The sequence below is a fragment of the Trypanosoma rangeli genome (assembly GCF_003719475.1).
Source record: "Trypanosoma rangeli strain AM80 chromosome Unknown Tra_15.4_contig_00100, whole genome shotgun sequence".
Taxonomy (NCBI): Eukaryota; Euglenozoa; class Kinetoplastea; order Trypanosomatida; family Trypanosomatidae; genus Trypanosoma; species Trypanosoma rangeli.
The window spans coordinates 36469-54163 of NW_021705842.1; the positions used below are offsets into that span (position 1 = coordinate 36469).

The 17695-nt window shown below is 57.4% G+C and overlaps 11 protein-coding genes across 11 annotated transcripts, besides 16 other annotated features; all 11 read right to left on the reverse strand.

Moving 5' to 3' along the window:
- Positions 1-135: 135 nt before the first annotated feature.
- Positions 136-1386, reverse strand: TraAM80_03729 (putative myosin heavy chain; the record flags this gene model as incomplete). Its single annotated transcript, XM_029380682.1, has 1 exon — positions 136-1386. One exon carries the CDS (start codon positions 1384-1386, stop codon positions 136-138), a length of 1251 nt encoding a protein of 416 aa, XP_029239525.1.
- A 156-nt stretch (positions 1387-1542) lies between these two features.
- Positions 1543-1589: a sequence feature (A-rich).
- A 12-nt stretch (positions 1590-1601) lies between these two features.
- On the reverse strand, positions 1602-1964 carry TraAM80_03730 (uncharacterized protein; the record flags this gene model as incomplete). The annotated part of the gene is made up of 1 exon (XM_029380683.1): positions 1602-1964. The coding sequence occupies one exon, from the start codon at positions 1962-1964 to the stop codon at positions 1602-1604; it is 363 nt and encodes a 120-aa protein (XP_029239526.1).
- Positions 1965-2018: 54 nt separating this feature from the next.
- Positions 2019-2047: a microsatellite.
- Positions 2048-2085: a microsatellite.
- A 227-nt stretch (positions 2086-2312) lies between these two features.
- TraAM80_03731 (ribosomal rRNA processing protein 40) lies at positions 2313-3206 on the reverse strand (the record flags this gene model as incomplete). The annotated part of the gene is made up of 1 exon (XM_029380684.1): positions 2313-3206. The coding sequence occupies one exon, from the start codon at positions 3204-3206 to the stop codon at positions 2313-2315; it is 894 nt and encodes a 297-aa protein (XP_029239527.1).
- Positions 3207-3243: 37 nt separating this feature from the next.
- Positions 3244-3285: a sequence feature (A-rich).
- Positions 3286-3414: 129 nt separating this feature from the next.
- Positions 3415-3434: a microsatellite.
- A 59-nt stretch (positions 3435-3493) lies between these two features.
- TraAM80_03732 (uncharacterized protein) lies at positions 3494-4639 on the reverse strand (the record flags this gene model as incomplete). The annotated part of the gene is made up of 1 exon (XM_029380685.1): positions 3494-4639. One exon carries the CDS (start codon positions 4637-4639, stop codon positions 3494-3496), a length of 1146 nt encoding a protein of 381 aa, XP_029239528.1.
- Positions 4640-4785: 146 nt separating this feature from the next.
- Positions 4786-4815: a microsatellite.
- Positions 4816-4914: 99 nt separating this feature from the next.
- Positions 4915-4949: a microsatellite.
- A 45-nt stretch (positions 4950-4994) lies between these two features.
- Positions 4995-5019: a microsatellite.
- An 85-nt stretch (positions 5020-5104) lies between these two features.
- Positions 5105-5152: a microsatellite.
- A 44-nt stretch (positions 5153-5196) lies between these two features.
- On the reverse strand, positions 5197-6687 carry TraAM80_03733 (putative glucosamine-fructose-6-phosphate aminotransferase; the record flags this gene model as incomplete). The annotated part of the gene is made up of 1 exon (XM_029380686.1): positions 5197-6687. The coding sequence occupies one exon, from the start codon at positions 6685-6687 to the stop codon at positions 5197-5199; it is 1491 nt and encodes a 496-aa protein (XP_029239529.1).
- Positions 6688-6811: 124 nt separating this feature from the next.
- Positions 6812-6846: a sequence feature (A-rich).
- Positions 6847-6953: 107 nt separating this feature from the next.
- TraAM80_03734 (uncharacterized protein) lies at positions 6954-7403 on the reverse strand (the record flags this gene model as incomplete). Its single annotated transcript, XM_029380687.1, has 1 exon — positions 6954-7403. The coding sequence occupies one exon, from the start codon at positions 7401-7403 to the stop codon at positions 6954-6956; it is 450 nt and encodes a 149-aa protein (XP_029239530.1).
- A 112-nt stretch (positions 7404-7515) lies between these two features.
- Positions 7516-7549: a microsatellite.
- An 82-nt stretch (positions 7550-7631) lies between these two features.
- TraAM80_03735 (putative NADH-dependent fumarate reductase) lies at positions 7632-12473 on the reverse strand (the record flags this gene model as incomplete). The annotated part of the gene is made up of 1 exon (XM_029380688.1): positions 7632-12473. One exon carries the CDS (start codon positions 12471-12473, stop codon positions 7632-7634), a length of 4842 nt encoding a protein of 1613 aa, XP_029239531.1.
- Positions 12474-12523: 50 nt separating this feature from the next.
- Positions 12524-12553: a sequence feature (A-rich).
- A 133-nt stretch (positions 12554-12686) lies between these two features.
- On the reverse strand, positions 12687-13379 carry TraAM80_03736 (putative kinesin; the record flags this gene model as incomplete). Its single annotated transcript, XM_029380689.1, has 1 exon — positions 12687-13379. One exon carries the CDS (start codon positions 13377-13379, stop codon positions 12687-12689), a length of 693 nt encoding a protein of 230 aa, XP_029239532.1.
- A 232-nt stretch (positions 13380-13611) lies between these two features.
- TraAM80_03737 (uncharacterized protein) lies at positions 13612-14316 on the reverse strand (the record flags this gene model as incomplete). Its single annotated transcript, XM_029380690.1, has 1 exon — positions 13612-14316. One exon carries the CDS (start codon positions 14314-14316, stop codon positions 13612-13614), a length of 705 nt encoding a protein of 234 aa, XP_029239533.1.
- Positions 14317-14371: 55 nt separating this feature from the next.
- Positions 14372-14397: a microsatellite.
- An 864-nt stretch (positions 14398-15261) lies between these two features.
- On the reverse strand, positions 15262-16251 carry TraAM80_03738 (uncharacterized protein; the record flags this gene model as incomplete). Its single annotated transcript, XM_029380691.1, has 1 exon — positions 15262-16251. The coding sequence occupies one exon, from the start codon at positions 16249-16251 to the stop codon at positions 15262-15264; it is 990 nt and encodes a 329-aa protein (XP_029239534.1).
- A 97-nt stretch (positions 16252-16348) lies between these two features.
- Positions 16349-16383: a microsatellite.
- A 123-nt stretch (positions 16384-16506) lies between these two features.
- Positions 16507-16547: a microsatellite.
- A 113-nt stretch (positions 16548-16660) lies between these two features.
- Positions 16661-16705: a microsatellite.
- A 527-nt stretch (positions 16706-17232) lies between these two features.
- TraAM80_03739 (uncharacterized protein) lies at positions 17233-17695 on the reverse strand (the record flags this gene model as incomplete). Its single annotated transcript, XM_029380692.1, has 1 exon — positions 17233-17695. A coding segment is annotated over one exon (463 nt), but the record flags the coding sequence as incomplete, so codon positions are not given.

Sequence of the window (17695 nt, forward strand, 5' to 3'; positions counted from 1 at the left end):
AAAGACATGAAGAGATGGGGGGGGGGGGGAGTGCATGTAACATACCATAATATGCACGCAGCACAACCGCAGCGGCACACATCTATCACCAGACACAGTCAAGGGCAGCTGCCTTGGCCTCGTGCTTCTACACCACTAGCGGCCTCCCCACATGTTTTTTTCCCCTCTAGAGTCCATGACGCTTGATAGGGAGCGACATCGTTCCAAATATTCTAAAAAGTTTTCGTGACCGCTGCCCACCTTCACGGCAAGGCGTCCACTGACGATGGAGAGGTGCACAACGCGTGCGGTAGCGTCCTTACCTTTTCTATTGGTGGCGACAGTGCCATAGAGCTCACAGCGGTACACACACGGCGCCTGGCGCGTCATTTTCAGACTAATTCCCCTTCTACGTGCATCCCGCACGACCTCGTGCACCATGGCCTGAATAACCTCGCCCAGCTGTTCCTTTGTAGGCGGCGGTGCCATCGCGCGGCGAAGACGTGTGATCATTCCCAAGCTGTACGCCTTCTCACAGTCGTGTGCGGTAGTGGCACGCCAGAGCTCCCTTGCAACAGGGGACTTCGAAAAAGGCTGTGGCATTCCCACAACCACTGCTTCCTTCTCGTTGGCCGTAGTTGAGGGCTTCTGCGAAACCTCTGGTGATGGCGGTGGTGAGGCCAGCGAAGCAGGTGGTCGTCTTTCAACGGGCCGCTGCGAGCCAACAAAGGTCCGCTCCCTCGAACTCTCGCTGGAGGCGAGTAAATGTTGGCGCTGCAGCGAGGCGGCCTGCCGCTTCTTGTGTCTTGTGTCGCTGTAGCTTCCACCAACAACACCGTTCGTAGAAGAGGGTGTAAGTGGCGTCCGCGACGCCGACGGCCTCGATGAAGCCCTGCCGTTATGCTCCAGTGAGGGAGAGGTGCTACATCTAAACGGTGTGTGACATTTACCCTTTCCTCCCTGGTGTTTAGCCGGTAGCTCGGACGCCTGTGTCCCATCCACCTGCCTCTGCAGTGACAGCAGCCGCCGTTTGAGCTCCTGGTTCTCTAGCTGGAGCTGCTGCGCAGCCGACTTCACTGCGGCGGACTTGCGCAACGCATTCAGCTCCTGCTGCAGGGCGGCGCTGCGTGCCCGCTCTTCCTTAATGATCTGCGCGGCCCTGTGCAGGAGTTCAACCGGGTACTGCTCCGGCGCGGTCTCAGTGCCTACACCGCTGGAACGACTGGGACATAGCGGCGGGACCCCCAAGTTATCCTGCTGCTTGTGGAGGTCATCTCCGTGACTGGCGTCAAGTTCCGCTGCCGCCGCCCACTGCGGCGAGACCACGGCTAGCTGTTGGAGGCCTCCCCCTTTTTTTGCCTCACTGGTAGAAGAGGGTGCCGGAATTTCCATTTCGGCCTGTGCCATGCTTTGACGACGGCCTACTTCACGTCACTCCCCTTCTTCTGTGTGTGTCTGTGGAGTAACTGCTCACACCCTTGTAACGTGAACCATGCAGATGCCGAAGGAGGCGGCGAGGGGAACTGGGGTGCAGCAACAGCAACAGCAACAGCGGTGCAGGGGACAAAACAAAACGGAAAACAATCAAACAAAAGTAAAACAAACAGACACCGTCAAAAAAATCACACTGACCGACCCCTCCCAGGGGGAAATCCCCCGTTTTGCAGCGGTCCCTTTGTGTTTATCGTCGCACGCGTCACCTTCTTGTTGTACTCCTTTCTTCCGGCGCCGGCCTTCGCCTCCTCGCGCCGTATATGCGCCTGAATGCGCCAGCGATCCTCGGTAGACACAAGCAGCCGCCCAATGACAATTGGGGGGCACCCCGCCGCCGTCGCGGCGGAGCTTTTTGCGCCGGTGTTGTCCTTCTCAGAGGCCGTTAAGAGACGCCAGGTTGTATCCGCGATGCGGCTATACGCCGATGTCTCGCTCGCGGGAATGTTCGGGTACTCATTGAAGTACTTCACGAACGATGTGTAGTCCGGCATTGCAGCTGCAAGACACCAACCTTTTCCCACAGCTGCCCACCCTCTCTTTCCCTCTGTGTGTGTGTGTGTGTGTGTGTGTGTGTTTGCGTTCCTCCCCTCCCCTTCCCTTCCCTTCGCTGCCTATCCGGCTTTTTCTGCGCCAGTGACACGGCACACACGCGCACCCGCAGGCAAAACAACAACAAAAGATGGGAACGCGGTGTTGCAGGGGGTTCATAAAAAAAACACGGGCATCGCTAGTATCGAGAGGGAAGGATGACATGCGACAAGCAGGCGAAAGGGAGAGGGAGAGGCATCACATGGAAGGAAAGGGTGACACATTACTTGCACTCAGCGAGGGTTTTAGATTTAGTTACCTTCCCCCGGAAAGTAGCTCCGCACGCGACTTTCCATCTCCTCCGGCGTCGCATCGTCCTGAGCCTCCACGATACACGCGGCCACTGCAATCGTACGCCGCGCCGCCACCGCCGCGTCGACGTCGCTGGCCTGCCCCCGCACCCACACAAGGCCATTCACGCCCACGCACACCTCAAACGGCACCCGCTCACCCAGCAGCGAAAGCAGCTGTACGGCGCCGTCGCCCGTCAGCAAGCTTCGAGCGTACGGAATCGGGACGCGCACCACAGTGCCACCCGCAAGTGGCCCGAACACTGCCTCTGCGGACGTCCAGTCCTTCGCGGCAAGGCCAACTTCACCCGCCATGCAGCTCAGCTCCACCTCGTCCGACGCGTCTTCCACAGCTTCGGCACCGCCCAGCCTCGGCCTCACAAAGGCATAGACAATGTCGCCCTCCTGCAGGCGAGGCCGACTCGACTTAGTGGCCCCGTCAAAGCTCAGCGCATCGAGCACCGCCGGCATCGCCGCGCCAGTGTAGCAGTAGTAGTAACTAGTCGTCTTCTTCACGACTACCGCCACAACGGGATCCCGCGGAGCGTACACGTAGCGGCGAGCAGCGGGGGCGTCGAGCGTATAACGCCGCACACGGTTCGGCCCCACACTGCACGCCACCGGTCCGCAGAGCTCCGCAACCACCACCGTGTTTCCTCCTTCTCCAGCGGCGCCGACGCCACTTCTATTGTGCGCTGGGGCCTGCGACACGGGACGAAGACCGTTTCCAAGCGCCACCACCGCCGTGGGATCCAGCAACAGTACAGGGTCACCCGGCAGGCAAACGTGCGAGCGCAGCGGCGCAAGCTCTTGCACACCCCCTACCACGACTGCTGTCGTCGACGTCTGCTGCATGCGTCTCTGTCGAACGTGCTCCTTTCCTTGCCGCAGAAAACAAAAAAAACAAAGGAAACATATACACAACAAACAAACAGAAGCGCGTATTACCGTCAAGCGAAGGCAGTAAAAATGGTGTGCGTAAAGGGAACGCCGTAAAAAATGCATGAAACCCACGTGCATCGGCAAAAAAAAAAGGCACAGAAAGATATATATCGCAAACAAACACCACCACCACCACCACCAAGAAGAGCGCACAAATGTCTGGACAAACAGGCGAGGATGTGCACGTGTGTGATACAGGCCTATCTGCCAATCTCCCGGCGAAGGTCACGCAATTCCGCCTTTAGAGCGGCCATCCGCTCCCTCCACGCCGTCACTAGGGACGAGACCTCATCCGGGACCCGGGCGTTCGGTGTCTGACACAGCGACCCGGGCGAGGATGCGGCAGCGACGTCTCCTCTAACATGGCCGTAATAATAATAATAATAATTATGCTGCTGCGGCTGCCTATTTGACATTCGCGGTGTGTTGACGACACCGCAGGGAGTCTTTGCCCCTTGAGGTCGCAGCTCCCGCAGTTTGAGAGCCACGGGGTTCACCGCAGGGGGCGGCAGAATGCGTTGATAGAGCGGCCGAAGCCCGTTGTGGTGCAACATGGACTCCTCCGCGGCCAGCTGTTCGCGCAGCGCCGCCGCCTCCTCTTGAAGCTCCTGCTGTGTCCGCCGCGCCACCTCCGCGAACTCCACCAATTTCTCAAAAATCTGGCGTAAACTCTCGCTCGGCTCCTCGTAGGACATCGACTCCTCCCCCGCCTCTGCATCCCCGTCACGAAGCCGCGCGAGCGTGGCCGCAAGCAAGCGAAGCTGCTGACGCACCGCCTGCAGCCGCCGTTCCTCCACCGCGTACTCCTCCTTTGCCTGCAGCAGCTCCTGCCGCGCCTCAGACATGTGGCGTTCGTGCTCCTCCCTCTGTCGCGCCACCTCAACCCGCCTCTCTCGCCGCAGCGCCTCCAGTACTTGCTGCTCCTGCACCACCTCGCTCCGCACCGCGTCGGCATCGAGGCGGGCGGCACTCACTGCCTCCGCCGACCGCCGCGCTTCTTTCTGGAGCGCCGCAACCTCCTGTTCGAGTTCCAGCTTCTGCTGCGCCAGCTGGCGCATCTCTGTGTCGGCCAGCTCCCTCTTGGCGGCCCGCGTTTTCTCAACCTCCGGCTCTGCCTCCGCCTCCGCCGTGGCGGTGGAGAGTGCGGAACTCACAATGGCAGCGTGAGAGTGGAGCAACACTGTGAGCCCTTCGACGTACGCCGCCTGCACCGCCGTCCGCTGGGCAGGCTCCTCCACCCGCGCCAGCGCGTGCCGCGCGCCGTCCAACAGCAGCTGATTGGTCACATGCAGCCACCCCGCGAGCTCCGCCTCCGCGGCTCGCATACTCTCGACAGCATCCGGCATGAATAACGCGCTGGCTGGACCTTGTGGCTGAAGTGTGGCGGACGTAAACGAACAAGGCACACACAAACAAACAATTAACTACATAAAAAGGTGAACCAAATACAGTAGGACAACACCAGCAGCGAAGACACAGTGGTAGATGAGCGCACACACACACACACACAACCATACACGCAGGCAAAACAAGGCGCAGGGTAGACACACAGGGCGCTGTGCTGTGTGGCGGCGCGTGTGACCCTTCCAGCTATCGTTTCTGGGGGGTTTTCACGCGCCAGAAAAACAAAAACAAAAACAAAAACAAAAACAAAAAGTACAAGCCGCTGCTGCGGTAACAGTGCGTAACGCATGCACAGCCATATTATTGATAATAATAATAATAACCCAGTCCCAAAGCCCAACAAAAATGTGTTCACCTTGTGACACAAGAGAAAGAAAGAAAGAAAGGGAAACAAGGCAACATTAATGTATGCACATGTATGCATATATATATATATATATATGCAAATGTTTATAGAACACGGTGGGCCTTACATGACTGTTGCCCTTGTCCCACTCCCTCAGCGGAGACGAGAGCGGCTCCGACGGTGCGTCACTTTTGCTGCAACCTTCGCTGCAGCTACAGGAGTGTGCGCCTCGTTCGTGTTGGCCTCCTCTACGGCGAACAACAGCGAATTATCCTTCGGCCGGCGCTGCCGCACATCATTCTTGTCGAGTCGCTGCAGCGTAGCATCCAACACCTCAACCAGCACCTGCCGGATGTCCTCCATAAAAAAGAGGCGGGCGTCAGTCATAGCGTAGTGTATCTCGTTCCGAAGAAGCACCCGCAACGTGTACTCTGGAGACCGGTAGGCACAGGCAAAAAAGACAAGGATTGCCCCTGAGAGGAAAACAACAGTGGCAAAGAACGCGTTGTTGCCCACCACACTACGTGGGACTGGAAGGACAAACGCGCGCAGCGCATACGCCAAGGTTACGACACCCATGCACGGCCGTCGTGCGGCGGCAGTGCGTGAGGGGACGGTAAGCAGCAGGAGCACCATAAGGAGGACGGCGGCACGCATCATCTCATTCAGCCCTATTGTTTTTTCTAGGAGCCGCCGCTGGAAGATTTCGATTCGCTCCAGTACATTTAGCATCCCGCTGGCGTGGAGCTCGATACGCTTCTGAAACTCCGTCGCCTCCCGCGCCACGTCCCGCACAGCAGCAGCAGCCTGCGCAGTGCTCTCGTCAAGCGTCGTGTGCAGTTCGTTCAGATGCAGACTCGCATCCGCCAAAGAACGCACGATGCGCTCTGTGCTGCCCCGCAACGACTCAAACGCCACGCTTTGGCCACTGCGAAGCTCCCGCAGCTGGTCGTTCAGGTTCCGCGTTTCATCCAAGTTGATGGACTGTTGCTCCGCCGCCCTTTGCACGGACAAGTGAAGTTCACTGCTGGAGCTCTGCAAGGCCTCTAGCGTCTCTGAGGCCGCCGCTGCGCCGGCGTAGAGAGCCTGCACCGCCATCTCCGTGCGTTCCTGAAACGCCTCCTCCTGGATGTACAGGCACAGCACATCGGTGTGAAGTCGGTACTGCACGTACACGAGGTACTGCGCGTCGTCAAGGTGGTCGACGCACCTCCGCACTCTTGTTTCAGAGACGCAGTGGGGCCAAGCACGGCGCCCGCCGTCCGCTGCAGCATCGCACGCGGCCATCGCCAATGCCAAGCGACTGCGTGCCCCGTCATCCGAGCGAAGTGAACTGCAGTCCTCCTTTAGCGCCTCCACGGCCCGCTTCCAACAGGAGCTTATGCGACCCTTTTCCTCCCATTCATGCAACAAATGCGCCGCCTGCTGCTCGTGACGAGTGTCTTTTTTCTTCCGCAGAGAGAAACGATGTGGCAGCTGCACGCGATGTTCAGAATGCTCCAGCGCCGGTGTGACAGCCGCGTTATTTTCTTTTTCCGGGGCAGCGGTAGACGGTGACGTGAGCCACAGCGACCATGCCGCCCGACAGACTGGTAAGAACAGCAGCAAGACGCAGAAGACGACGCGAACAGATGCAAGGCCCATTGAGACCAAAAAAGACTACGCCGTGTACACGTGTTGTTTCCCCCACCCAAAAAACTAAAAAAAAGTACTGTACGCCGTTAAACCTTTTTACAAAGCTTGATGGCAGTGGAGGACGCAGTTACAAAAAGAAAGAATGAAAAAACATATAGAAGGAAGAAATATTTGAGATGGCAAGAATGAGGAAACAGACACTTTAGACGCCTTGCTGGCCCTGGCGCCCCCACCCACTCCCTCACAGCACCGCAGTACACCGCACAGATACTGCCTCAGTGAAACAATGAAACAGGCACCTCCCTTGGGAAACCGTCGCGCGGTGGGGAGCGTTGCAGCCGCGACGGTGCACTCTTTCCGACCATCAGGATGCGCTCTGTGAGGAAATACGCCGCCTCCGTGTAGGGTCCCGCCCCCTGCTGTGGGCGGCACGACAACGACACCCCATTGGCCGCTGCTCTCGCATCGTTGCACGTGTCACGCGTTCCGCCGCCGCCGAGCCCAGTCACCAAGGTCTTCCATCCCCGTGCCGCCTCGCGCATGCGCTGGTCACGGCTGCAGAGGGTCACCGCATCCGGCAGCTGCTGCGGAAAGAACTCACCGCCGTAGCGTGCGGCCAGCGCCCTCTTCGTGTCGTCCATCACGATACACCAGGTGAGCGGGCGCACGGTAGTAAAGCGGCTCGGCAGAATAAACTCGCTACTGGACGGCTGCATGGTGGACATTCCAGCACGACAACCACTACTCCACTTTCTTCTGATTGGAAGGAAAGAGAGAATCAACGACTATGAGGCACGGAGGGGGAAAGAAGCAAAAAAGAAAAAAAAGTTCCCCTTTTCCCTTTCTCTCTCTCTCTCTCACTCACTCACTCCTTCGATATATAAAATGGACTGCGACTCGCGAAATAAACAAATAATTCACTGATAAAACAAGGGGGCGGCACCAACCTCATATTAATCCGAGACAACCTCCCCGCAAGGTCCCCCCCCCCCCTCCAGCACAAGCCTCCTCAACAGCACGGCGTGCTGCGGCTCCATCTTTTGCAGGCAGTCCCCCTCCTGCAACAGTGCCCAGACAGTGAGGGCATCGTCCCCCTGGCTGCACGCGTCCCGGGCGTAGTCATGGAAGCGCACCTCGTCTATTAACGCCTTCATTTGGTCAATCAACAACAGGGAGACACGAAAGGGAAGAGTCCCATTCGCTCTCTTCGCATGACTAAGCACAACACGAGTGGTGGCCTGTAGGGAGGCGTCATGCATCTCCGCTAGGCGGCATTCTTCAGCAGCCATTGCCGCGCCGTCGCCGGACGGCTTTGACAACAACGCCAGCTGTATCGCATGATGCCACAATGCCGGAGTACAGTTAGGCTCAACGGCCTGTGTGCACTGAATTGCCAGTTCCCAGAATGAGGACTCCCACGGCTGCTTCTCCTTCTGCTGTGAAATGCGAACGCTCTCAGCAGCGTCGGCCGCGCAGGCGGAGAAGAGAGCAGCCAGCATGCGTGGTGGCAGCGTGGTTGCCGTGGAACGCCGGTAGTGGTGAATGATGCGCAGCGCAAGCGCCCACCGCGGCAGTCGCTCTGCCATGAGGGCTCCCGCGGAGTACCTCTGCCAGAGTATGACATCTGGGTGATGGTGGTAGTAAAACCTCCCACCGCGGGCGTCCAGATCGAGTTGCATATGCAGACGTTTTAGTGATTTAAAGGCCAAATTGAAGACGGCTCGAATGGCCCTCGCTGAGCGCGGTTGACGCAGCAGCTCCTCGCTATGCGGTATCGCCTCCGCCGAAAAGTGGGCCGCCTCAATACCGAAGCAGAGTTCACGGAGCCCCTGTTCGTCGCCCAGCAGCTGCTCAACAAGAGGTACGTACACCGCCAGCTGGCAGAGTTCCGGACCACTAAAAAACAGTTCCGGCCAAATGGCGCGACCGTACGTGGCCCAATAGGACGCAATCTCAGCCCGCGAGGCATCTGGTCGTGTGCGAAGAAACGCTGGAGGCCTTCCGCCACTTCTTCGTACTGCCCGCAGCAGCTCGTACTCGCACAGCCATGGCCACCGCCGAGCTGCCAGCTGTGCCACATACGGATAACATGCCTCCCACACTGCAGCCACCGTGCGCGGGGACGCAAACCCGTGAAACACGTCTGACGTTAGTCGTTCTATGAAAGCCGCTGCCCCCTGCCCTACCACCGGAAGCAACGGTCGTTGCCACACACGCTCGTGCGATAAGAGAAGGATGTGCAGAAACCTATTTTCCCTGCAGTATTCAACCAGCTGTGTATCCAACACCGCCACGCCGCTATCCGTCTCTCGCACCCGCTCCAGCACCTCCGTGCGGTAGTGCTGCAGCAGAAGTTTCAGCTCAAAAGGCCTGAAACGCCCCGAGAAGGCCCGAGCAAGTGCCTCCAGCCCCCGTGAGGTGGAAAGCACAATGCGGGGGGCAAGCTGCGAGAAGTGGTGAAGCTCATCCCCGGTTAGGGGTGGACGCTCGACAGGGATCCAGCACGTCGGGTGAGAGCAACCACGCGCGCCTCCACGCTGCCGTTGCTCGCTCCTGGCACCGACCTCCGCCTCTTCCCAGGAGCGGCCTGCCGTGGTGATGGCAACAATAAGGTCAATGACTTGCCGCTCGCTGAGGGAGTGGCTAAGACGCCTAAGATTGCTAGCGCAGGCGTCGCGCTCCACGACAGCCAACCTTGAGCCCAGACAGGAACTCAAGAGCACCTCGTACTGCGTCGGTGTCGGCACCGCACCCATCTCCTGCACAATAAACAGCATCACTTTGCTGCACATGACGGCACCGCTGTGACTCCGCACGGAGCGCAACACATCTGTGAGACCCTTTTCCATGAGGGCACTCACGGGTGAGAATTCCTGCTGCACCGTCGTCAAGAGTCTCAATGCGACTTCCCAGGAACCAAAAGTTGCCACCGTTGAAAGCAGAGCATTAGCGACGCCGCTGCTTAAGCGCCCAGCTGCCCCGCGTGAACATCTTCCTTTTGCTCCCATGACGCTGTTAAACACCACCAAGGCGGCTTTCCATGCCTGAAGGTGCGTCAGCGCCACCAACACCTCCTCCACCTGACGCCCAGGCACGAGGGAGTGCAGACCAGCCCCGGTGTTTGTGTCATCCGTTGCTGTTGCCTCCAAAATGACACGATGTGCGGCCCGTACACGGCTCTCGTTTTCCTCCTTCAAAAGAACAGCTGCCTGGAAGAGTGCCATCTCGTCGGTCTTCTCGCATGCCTGCATCGCAGCAAGGGCGCGGCCCCAATGCCCCATACGTAGGAAACTCTGTGCACACCGCCTAAAAAAGGCATCCCGCTCCTTCTGTGACGGTCGCCACGACTCACCCTTCCCTTCAGCGTCCCCTTCCACCTGTTCCGCTGTGCCCAACGTGGCACGCTGCCGTAGAGCCTCGTAGAGGAGATGCGCAGCAGAACTCTCCGTGTGGCGCTCAATCCCGCCCGCCACAACGCGCAAAACGACCCAGGGTGCAGGAAGTTCCTGCTGCATCATGTGCTGCAAAAGTTTTATCGCCATGCGAACGGCACACGCGCGAAGGGCATCGCTGTCACTTTCCCAGTACACCAGCAAAGGCCGGTTGAATAAATTGACATCCTCAATTGATTTCACGCACGGCGTAAGAATTTCCACGACGGCCTCCACGTCAGCTGTCTGTGACGGCGTTGCCGCTTCTAGAAGGATGGACGCAAGCATCTTTTTCACGTGAGGCACCTCCTCTAACCCGCGCACGACGGCGTTCGCAGCCTTTGTGTCCCGCAATAACGAGAGGCCACGAAGAATCCAGAATGCACCCAAATGATTTCCGCTCAAGCTTAGCGCCAGAACCGCGTAGCAGTCAAGCACCACCCGGTGTGCCGCATACGTTTCCCTGTACTGCTGCAGAACACGTCCGTAAGAAAGTGGGGAGAGACGAATGTGGTAAAAGAGCTGGAAGCAGCGAAGAAGAATGGGGTCCGCGGCAGTGGGCGTGTGCAAGGAAAGCACCAAGCAGCATGCGTCGTAGCGTTGGTGCTCAAGCAGTAGTTTAGCTGTGCACTTCACAACATTAGGCCGGATCCGGAATTGATCAAACCCGTCCGGCGCTCCCGCGCTCTCGCCGCTGGCGCGTGGCGTCCGAGCATGGTGGGGAATCCGGCAAACCACAGCCCACGCCTGCAGCGCCTTCTCCCAATCATCGCGCTCAACCGCCTCACAAATCGTCGCTTCCACGTGACGCAGAATGCAGTACCGTTGCAGCCGCGTTTCCGCTGCGGTGGGTGTAGGAACGTGCCGAAACAGCATATGCAGCGCGCGGCGCCACTGGCCCAAAGCTGCACAGAGCGGAATGGCCAGGCTGCGCAGCCTCAGTGTGTCTCGAGGCAACTGGCTTTGGGCGTAGCGTAGGGCAGGCATCCACAACCCCATTGAAATAAATAGGTGCTCCAACGGGGGTCCAGCTCTCTCTTGGGCGCTTGGATGCATCCCACCGTACACGGCGACGGCGGCCTGCCAGTTGCCACGCTCCGCAAGTTCTGTGAACACCACAGTGGGCCGCCCGGTGAGAGCCAGCGCGTCTTCCCAGCACCCACGCGTACAATTGAGCCGCACTACAGAGTGAAGGCAGGCCGGGTCCAGCACCCCAACTTCGTGCGTGCGTGCTACATTAACAAAGTCAATCACAATGTTTTTTGCGCGTGTCACCTCCTTCACCTTCGTTTGTGTGTCGATGTCGTGCTCCTCCCCGCTGCGTAGGTGCACTAAAAACAAACTCGCTGTGTGAAGAACGGTGACCATAGGGGCGGAGGTGAGGGACGCAGAAACAGTCTGCCACAGAGCCTCCCAGTAGAAGGAACTCTGTGGCACAGTGTTGAGCCTAGCCATGGGAGACAGCAGAGCGCGTGGTCTGGGTGTAAGCTCCAGCAGCGCCGGAAATAAGCGAACGAGCTCCAACGCCCTCTCCCACTGTCGTTCCTTCAGCGTCACGAGAGCCTCCGTAACCTCCCCCAGCGTGAGGTCGTCTGGCATTTGGCGACAGTCGGCGACATGCAACAACGCTTGGCGTCGTTCTTCCCTGGCCTTTATTTCAGGCAACTCCGACTCCGCATGACGCCGCACCTCCTCGCGGAGCTCCCACGCGCGTTGCCTGACCTCCGGCTCATCTCGACAAGTGAGCACCGATGCCACCGCCAGCGCCCGCCACCACGGCGACGTGACAGTAAAGCAGCGAATAAAACTTTCCGTCGTGGCCTTACTCGGCACGCCACCCGAGGCTAGCAGGAGAGACATGATTTTTGACCCTGCCACCCATTGGCGACCAGCCGCTGCCGCTAACATCGTTGGCCAGGCCAGCGTCGGTGCATGCTGAATCAGACGCTCCTGTGAGCCCACAAGAAGGGCGCCACGCCAATCACCGGCGTCCAGCAACAGACGGCTGCATTGTAGGTGGTGGTGGGGCGCCAAGACTGGAACGCGACGGCGTCGGGCCGCGAGAATAAGCGCGAGAAGTGTTTCCGCCGCACCGTCGCTGCGGCGTGCAAGTATTGCATCCGCCGCCGTGTGGTACACGGCGCGAGCGGAGAGGGGACTTGTCTGCAATTGATCTAACACCTGTACAGTTACCTTCCATGTGCTGCGCGTTGATACGGCTGTCACTACCTCTGCGTACGTCCGTGCCGTTGGGGTGCACGACAGCTTCACTGCCCCTGCGAGAAGCATCGCGGCACGGGCCCAGTTGCCGCCCTTCAGCGTTGCCACAACGACCTCCTCTACCTCCCGCGCGGAGGGCAACATGAGGTCGGGTGAATGCTTTCTGTACCCCCACGCCCTCTCCTGCTGCGTCCAAAAAAAAAAAAAGCAAAATAAATAAATAATGATAATATAAAGCGAAACCATTGACAGAGCAACGCAGTGCCTAAGCAGCTGATTGTTAATGCAGAGCGAACGTCACCGTAATACCCCTCCTCCCACGCAGTGCGCATCACGACGCCGAGCCCAACCACCGGCTCAAAGTGATATCTCATCTACGTCTACGTCTTCCTCTTCCTCCTCTGCCTTCGCCGACTCATCAGAGACGACGTCGGCGCGCAGTGCCTCTGCTAGTGCCCGACGCTGCACGGCAGCTCCCTCCTGCAGCAGTTCCCGTATCTCCTGACGCACAGCGTACAACTCCGCGACATGTGTCTCCATCTGCTTCACGGACTCCTCAAAAAGAGCGCGCTCCTTCTTGAGAGCGCTCAGCACAGGCTCCAGTGATTCACGGCGGTACAACATCAGATTGGCCACAAACGCCTCGAACTCCGTCTCTGTTGGCGACCAAAGCGATGACCGGGGAGAATGCGTGGCAGCCGTCTTGTGTCGCTGCTGCTGTGTAGGCGGTGCCGCCGCTTCTACCGCTTCCGCCGCACTTCCCACGACAACATTTGCTGCGCCCGAAGGCTCTTTGCGCACCTTTCGTGAGGAACCAACTTTCCCGCTGCTCTTGCCGCGTCCCCGATGCTCGCTATTATTCCCAGCCGTGGCCTGCCTCGCCACCGCGGCGTGGCGCATCCACGTACCACAGCCGATGGTAATGCGGGCCCACTGCGGGCACAGACGGCGAAGCAGAGCGTTTGCCACTATCATCGCCTTGTTCCTCTCACGCTGGGGCAAAGAAACAACCGGGTCCACCTCCCCTTCGGTGACCACTGAAAAGGGCATACACATAAACAACAAAAAAAAATAGGGGAAAAAAGGAAAATATGAATACACACACACACACACGTAAAACAATACAAATAAACAAAACAGAGCGCTCACGAGCGTAATGTTTGGCGCCTCTTCCCCCGCAACATGCGTGTGTAGGTGTGTGGGTAGACGGCACGCAACCGTGTCCGCATTACTGGTTGTATGTTTAAGCGAACAAGAGGCAGGATGAGTTTGCAGTAACGCCTTACGGCTTTGTGGTGTACACAAAGAGGCGGTACATATCGCTATCGCCAAGCAGGGTGTAACGCACCTGATCACCCCATGCGAACGCGTCCCTCCTCGTGTAGTGCAGTCGCATGTAGGGCACAACCCACGTTACCTGCATGAAAGTACCGTACCCTTTGGCGTGCTGCAATAGCCCATCGACGCCGCGCAGCATGGCCCCGATGTCATCCTCCATCGTTGGACTGTCCTTGTCGCTCTCAAGCGCATCCATCGTGCCCTTGTCAATAATAGCGTCAAAGGGGCCCAACAAACGAAACTCCTCAAGACGGCGCACATCGCCCACTCTCCACGTCGTGTTTGGCAGCACCCCAGGCGGGTACTTTGCCTGCATGTTCGCGATGACGTTGGGCGCGTAGTCCATCGCCACCTGCTCCAGGGTGAATGGAAGCTGGCGCGCCCGCACGGCCTCGTAGAGGTCCATGCAAAGCGATGAGTTCCCAGTGCCCAGGTGTAGCACCCGCAGCACTGGGCTGCCAGCGTGGGCCTCAGCAGGTACTGCGGCACCCTGAGCCTCACGCAGCCCAAATGTCTTCGCGAGCTCGTCACAGAGTGCCAATACCACTGACTGATGAACGGACGGGAACCAGTTGTAGTGCGCCTCCTTGCTATAGCGCCGCTCCCAGTAGCTTTGGCGGCTGTACTCCGCAACGTCGTCGGGCTCCATCGGCGCAGCCCCACCTGTACAATCTTGGCAGCGGCAGCAGCAAAGCGAGACAGGGGAAACAAAAAAAAAAAGAAAGAAAGAGCCACATAAGGCAGTGATGGAGGGATCAGCATCACGGCAGGCAGCGGAACAAAAAAAAAAAAAGGCCGGCAAAACCAGCCACCACAGCGGCGCGACACCGGCAAAGGTGTCACCCACGTAAAAGTTCAACTCCCAAGAAAAGAAGCTCCAGGATAAAAAAAAATTTTGAAAACTGTGAAGTGACAAGGGCAAAATTACCCATGGGAAACAACCTCATTGATGGTCAGCCGTTGTCGATGTCGCAGCAGCGTCAACAGCGTCCAATAAGAACACCGACAGCGCACGTTCCCCTGTGCGCTGACGGCGGAGGTTCGGAAGCGGTTCAAACCCTTCGGCCCTTCGTATGCGCGAGGGGAGGCACCAATGAAAAATCCGTGCCCCACAGTAGCAACGGACGTACAACGGGGGAAAGGAACAAACACGCAAGCAAAAATTAGTGAGGCAACAGCCGTAAAAAGGGCGGAGAAGTCATCACAACATCCTCCACCCTCAACTTGTGAAAATAAAACCAAAAAAATAAAAGGCGCCGAGAAACGTCCTTCAGATGTCATTTAAAGTGTTTCCTCGTCGCGAGGAAACACAACAAACACAAACACATCCAAGGCGATAAGGCACCGCACAGCACCCTTTTTCTCCATGTACGGAGGGGAATGCGTGGAAGAAACAAATAAACAAAATGACAAAAAAAGATCTCACCCTGTTGGTCCCAAAGAGAATGATGTAAAACAAAACCATGAGAGGGAGGAAGTGGCATTAGAACAAAGAAAGCCGCAGACGCGGGAAAGTTGAGGCCTGTGACAACTCATTTTTATTCCCTCAACTTTTCCCATTCGGCCTCCTTGTTGGAGCGCTGGGTGGACAGACTTACTCTTGGCGCAAAAAGTGCCCTATAATGGGCGGGATTCTGCCCCACATCCTACTTTCCTCAAGTATCAGGATGTATTCTCCAAGCAGCACATCAAACCTCAGCACTAGCGCGCCATTCATCTCGTCTGGGGGACTGCCCGTGGCCGGCTCCAAGGGGGGAGCCACAGCGTTGAGCAACACGCGGAGGACACAGGAGCGGATGTAACGTTGCAGTAGGTTGTTGCCGAGTAGCTCAGTCCAGCGGCACCGCAGCCGAATATGAAAACCAAGCTGCTGGCACGGCCGCCGCAGGTCACGCAGACGCACCCTTCTGCCCTCCGCCGGCCGCAGCCACAGTCTGCACAAAATCGACTGCCAGAGCGCCAGGCTGCCGAGGCTGTAGTCCCCGACAGAGAAATTTTTGTCATCCGTTTCATCACTCGCTTCACCTGTCATCTCCTCTGCCATGTGACAAGCCGAATCATTAGCACTTTCATCGCCCATGAATCGGCGGAAGAGCAACGCGGCAAACTCTTCCATGATAATGGTGCGGCAGCTGTTCTCCAGATCCCCCCGGCACTTATCACGCACCAAGCGTCCCAGAATCACATCCGCCTCCCTCACACGTTGGATATCTTCTGTGCGTAGATAGCACCGCAGTACACCTGTCGCTAGCAGCCATTCCGTGTCGGGTTGTGACGCGCCATAGTCCTCCTCAAAAGATAGAATGCCTGCCCGTGCTGCCAAATACCTTTTCCACGAGCGGCCGTAGATACTGTTAACAATCGCATCATACTCTTCTGGAAAGTCCCGCTGTATCCGATCTTGAAGCCGCTTGGAACACACCGAGCCGCGGTGGGGCCACTGTTCCCCCCGCATTTCAGCAAACGTTCCTCGCACTGCCACCGCGAGTCGCACCATCATGTCTGCAGCTGCGGGGCTTAGACTGCCACTCTCGCTGGAGATCGCAGAAGAATCGGGGTCAGAACTGCTCACCACACCCCACATGATTTCCTTAGTGAATAGAAAGTAGATTGGGGGTACTGTCTACCGTCGCTTTTTTGACTGTGTGTGGGCTCAAAACAACATAAAACAGAGAGATAAAGGGAGGAAGGGGGGGGGGGGGGGGGGGGAGGGGGGAAGACGCAGGCGTGCGTGTGCGCACGGGGTGGGGGTGAGAAACTCAAACACATTAGGCCAGCGGTGGGGTCGTTTTCCGCGGTCTTCCTTTCGCTACTGCGCGGCAGTGATGATCGTTGGAGGCAAAATCAAAAACCAAAAACAAAAAAAAAACAAAAAAAAAAGGATGAGGCGGGGCGGAGGAGCGGGAGCAGCAATGAGGCAACGGAGATGCACCTCCCCCACACAACCGCCCAACGCACGCCGCACAGTCTCACGAAAAAGAAGAGGCCCGAGGACAAACAAAACAAACAAAGTAAAACAAAAAAAAACAACAACAACATCTCCCCCCTTAGAAAGGATCACGAAGAATAACACATCAGGGCTACATATATATATACGAACAAAAAGAAAAACAATATATATACAAAAGGACCCAAATGAGTTCCACCATCCTACGCATAAAAATCATGAAAAAGTAGAAAGGTATGTGAGGCAACATCAACAAAAACACACATTTTTATTCTTCCCCTCCCTAATCCACCGGCAGAAAAAAAAAAACAGTCCTAGTAACTACATGACAATTCCGCCCTGCACCTCCCCACACGCGCGGATCCCCAGACCCAGTAATACAAAAATAAATAAAACCTAAATGCACTTTTCCAAACTCCACGCACAGCTCCACAGCTCCACAGCGGCAGCAGCAACGCACTCTACTTCAGCACAGAACGGAAGATAGATGACTGGGGCGCAATAGCCAAAATTCCGGATTTCGCATCATCACCTGACGGGAGGAACTGCGCTACTACATCAGTTAGGAGAGTGCTTTAAGAGAAAGCGAAAAACCTTACCACCTCTTATAGGAATATCCTAGCAGTGAGACTCTGGGCACACAGAATTCCCACGCAACGCAGTCCTATCACTTCCGCGCAATTCCCGCCGAAATTGTCGTTCCTCATCAATGCGTCTCTGTCGCTCACGAATCATAATCATCTGCTCCTCTCGCTTTATTCGCAGACAGTTGATGGACGTGTTTCTCTTGTACTCCTTCTCCACTATGTTCCGCATGGACTGCTTTAGTTTTTTCAGCTGTTTTTGAATGAACTCCTGCTCCCGATGCTCCTCTTCAACCTCCACACGATGTCTGGCCTCGGCGATTCGCTGCTCACGCTCCTCGATCCTCTCAAGCATGGCCACTTCCTTCTCCGTGGGTGGACGATGCTCGCTGATGGCGCGGCTGTAGATCATCATGGCACCCACCGACGTGGAGCGACTCTCAGGCCTGTGCGCCGTGGACCTCGCGTGGACGGAAGGAGAGTTCCTCGAGAGGCTG